We start from the raw sequence: 3733 nt of genomic DNA, 5'->3' as shown, positions 1-3733 counted from the left end.
GGACTCCTCTGTCTCCTTTTTGGACATAAACCTCTGGTGTTCGTGTATTAGTTTTCCTAACACCCCCCCCCTCCTACCCCCCACGCAGAAAGGGAACAAGCATTGGCCATGCGAGTGACCTTTCTGTCTCCTGTATCCTTTTATCCTTCTGTTTCTGTTGTTCCCCTTCTACCAATAATGCTAAAAGAAAAGCAAGTTCAAAGAGTGCCACGCAGAAATTTAAAATACGCGCCGAAAAAATAACTCCTTTGTGAGTAGCCACGTGGCAGAGCCATATTGCTAAGGCATGGGATTTTTCCCTTTCGTGGGCGGATACCATCTAGCCGTGCCTGGCAGCACGCCCACTCCGACACGTCATAGAGTCCTTCCAGTCAGCAGCAGGACACATCCCCTTCTGTGGGCCGACCTGGTCCCAGATACCACCGTAGTTACGACCCACAGCTCAAGGAGGCACGCCCCCGGCTCAGATGACCGTGGGAAAACCAAGGCTGGCATCTCAGAAAACTATTTCCCCCCACCCCGCCCCAGCAGGGCGTCCGCCGTTCACCCAAGAAGTAAAACAAAGCCCGAGTCCAAGTTACAGCAGTTTTCACAGATCCTACAGCCTCTCTGTTACCTGATGTTATAAATTGCACGACTCAAGATTTAGTCCCAATTAAAATTTTATTAATTACAGCAAGCGGGGCATAAGCAAATGCAGCGCTGGGCGACAGGGAGAGTCTGCACTCCGCCGACTGCCGCGCCGTTACGGTCTTCCAGTTCCGTTTTATGCATTTCTTTTCTTCTGTTATCATATCGATGTTATCTTGTTGCTAGGAGACCGTCTTTTATCTTCCGAAAACAGCCACAGTTCTCCTTCCTGGAGCTCAAAAAGCCTTGCTAAGCAATAGCATATGTGTCTAAAAAATCATGAGTCATGCTGTGTTTGCAAGTTTAAAGGTTCTCTCAAAATGACGAGTCATCCTGTGTTTGCAAGTTTAAAGGCTCTCTTAAAATGACGAGTCATCCTGTGTTTGCAAGTTTAAAGGCTCTCTTAAAAATCATGAGTCATCCTGTGTTTGCAAGTTCAATGAACAAAGCATTAACTCGTTACAATCCCCCCTTTTTCTTTTCAGCCTAAATTTGTTCATTGAATCTTTCTAATTCCTGTCGGGCCCATTCTAATTTCTCATCTTCTGAGTCTTTAGGTAGCGATTCATATTTTGCTCTAATAAGCATTAAATGTGCTGCTTCTAAGCGTCCCTTCACAATTGTTATCAATTTATTAAAAATACATGGTCCAAAGGTTAATCCAAGTATCAATAAAATCAGTGGTCCCGCAATCGTGGATAGCAGGGTAGTCAGCCAAGGGGAATAATCAAACCAAGATTCATACCAGTTTTGGTTTGCCTCTCTTTCTCGCTTCCTTTGCTCTAGTCGGTTTCTTAATTCTGTCATGGTATCTATTACTACTCCCGTGTGGTCAGCATATGCGCAACATTCTTCTTTTAGGGCTACACACAGGCCACCTTGTTGCAAGAACAAAAGATCTAGACCCCTGCGATTTTGTAACACTACTTCAGATAAAGATCTTACTGACTTTACTAACCCATCGATGGCTTGCTCAATTCTTCCTAAATCCTCATCTACTGACATTCGCAATGTCTTCATTTCTTTCTGCTGATTTATCAAGGAGGCTACTCCTGTCCCTGCTCCTATTCCTCCTATAGTCAGCAGGGTTGCAATGGTCAGGGCCGTAAAGGGTTCCCTTTTTACTAGATGATGCTCTGCAGTAGTATGTTGCTGGTAAATATAATCAGTTGAGTGGTAAATTATTCTGGGGACAATGGTTACTTGGATACAGTAATCTCGAGCATAATTAAAAACTTTTAATGATAAACAGGGGGTAACGCCTATATTGTTGCATACCCACTTTGTATTCGCTGCAGGGAGGAGCCATCCTGCAGGTTTATCCTCTTCTCTTTGTGTCATAATTACTCCACATAAGTATTCCTTTTCTGGTGGTATTTTTCCTATACACCTCCCTTTACCCGTTACTTGGGATAAGGTTACCCCTTGTGTTTCGGTTTTATTCTGTTTCCAAAGGCATTGCGCTGGATTGGTTCCATTGATACGTCGTACTTTTTGTGTACTACCTATACCTTCATAAAAGGGAGGCCTAATGCTATAACACAGCCAGCATTCTTGGGTCAAATTCGGATGTGTTATATTTAATAATTGGTAACTAGCTTGCATTATTTTCCACAATGCACTATACTCTAGTCCTGTTTTTACAACTCCTTTAACAGTCGGGGCTACGTTACTATTCTTTATCTCGTCTCTTTGGTCCTTATATTGTTGTTCTAATTCCGGTTCTTTCTGCAGCACAGAATTTGGCCCAATAAGTTCTGAGTCTTGTGGTGCTGGTTCCTTTTTGATAAAGAAGTGTCCCCCTCTGTCTGTACCAGGTTCCCATAATCGTGCTCCCCACAGTTTTCCTGTTACCCAAGCTTGATCTTCACCTTTAGTAACATTTATCCAAATTCCTTTACAATTCCCCCGCCGTCCTAGCCCTCCATCTCGCCATATTTGGGGTTCTTTACATCCATAGGGATACCATTTTACGGATATGAATTGATCTTTTCCTCCTCCGGGGGGGAATCCATAGGATACTGTTTCGCATCCCCAGTATGCACAATAATAATGCCCAGGATAGTTACAATATGGTTTTCCCGGATTTGAGGCAGGACAAAAATAAAAGGCCCCAAGGAATACAGGTGGCCAAACTGGAAAAAGATCTTTCAATTCACACTGAAAAGAGGGATTCCCTGGGGTAATCATGGAGGACAATACTTTATGGTCTTCCCATCGGATCAAGGACCACTTAAAGGGTTGATGGGGGTTATCGTGCTCTGCGGTAGTACAACATACTAATAATGATAGCATCCATATTATGGTGTGCAGATTCGGGTGCTTGGTCTCACTGGCTATTTTGTATTCTTTCTTTTCTGAAAGCTCTCTCTGGTGGTAACAATGCCAAAACTCAGTAATACTATCAGTCCCATTCTTTTGGCAGTTCAGCGAACATTGCCTTGTTGTCCCATAAGCGAGGCTCTTTCCTCCACCAGTTTTTCTCCCTCTGCCTCGCTCGTCGACTCGGGTGCATCGAGCCACGAGGGGTATCATCTTCTCGGCAGCAGGGGAATTCTTCAGGAGGGATTGCCCTGCTTTACGACTTTGGACAACATGAGAATACCAGTTCGCTTTTTTAACTTGTGGAGAGTTGCACCTGAGCTCCTGTAGCTCCTTTTGGCAACGCCCTTCAGCTATTTCTGCCATGAATGGACTGGGCATGTTTAGATAATATGAGTCTGGATTTGCTCCTTTGGCAAATATCTCCCACCATTCGCTGGATTCTACAGTTAATTCTCCAAGAGATACTTTTAGGTTTAGTAGCCAATCAGTAATATTTCTTTGTAATTTCTAGCAAGGGGTGCAAACCCCTTTAGGGGTCTTCCCCTATAGCAGTGAGTCCACTACCCTTCTCCACACACTTTACAGTTATAACATACAAATGGGTAACAGTTACAGTTCGCTTTATCTTATTCTAACATCATCATTACTAAATATGGATTGGGTAAATATTCAATTGTAAATCCGTTCATTCAGTCTTTTACTTATCTCTTCAGTCTTAATTTCAGGCTTCCTGGTGAGCTGACAACTTTCCACTCGGTAGTTGGTTCTCTAACAGGGC

At 43.5% G+C, this 3733-nt stretch overlaps 1 protein-coding gene across 1 annotated transcript; it reads right to left on the bottom strand.

Annotated features, from left to right (window-relative positions):
• Positions 1-644: 644 nt before the first annotated feature.
• LOC131378760 (MLV-related proviral Env polyprotein-like) lies at positions 645-3333 on the bottom strand. Its single transcript, XM_058423943.1, has one exon. It carries the CDS (start codon positions 3331-3333, stop codon positions 1117-1119), a length of 2217 nt encoding a protein of 738 aa, XP_058279926.1. The 3' UTR covers positions 645-1116.
• Positions 3334-3733: the final 400 nt, after the last annotated feature.

The sequence above is a fragment of the Hirundo rustica genome, chromosome W (assembly GCF_015227805.2).
Source record: "Hirundo rustica isolate bHirRus1 chromosome W, bHirRus1.pri.v3, whole genome shotgun sequence".
Classification (NCBI taxonomy): domain Eukaryota; kingdom Metazoa; phylum Chordata; class Aves; order Passeriformes; family Hirundinidae; genus Hirundo; species Hirundo rustica.
Note: the sequence above shows the minus strand (reverse complement) of the source record. Positions and strands in the feature narration are given on the sequence as shown.

Excerpts from the sequence above, each read along its gene's own strand:
- LOC131378760 (XM_058423943.1), bottom strand. The coding sequence starts at position 3,333 with ATGCCCAGTCCATTCATGGCAGAAATAGCTGAAGGGCGTTGCCAAAAG.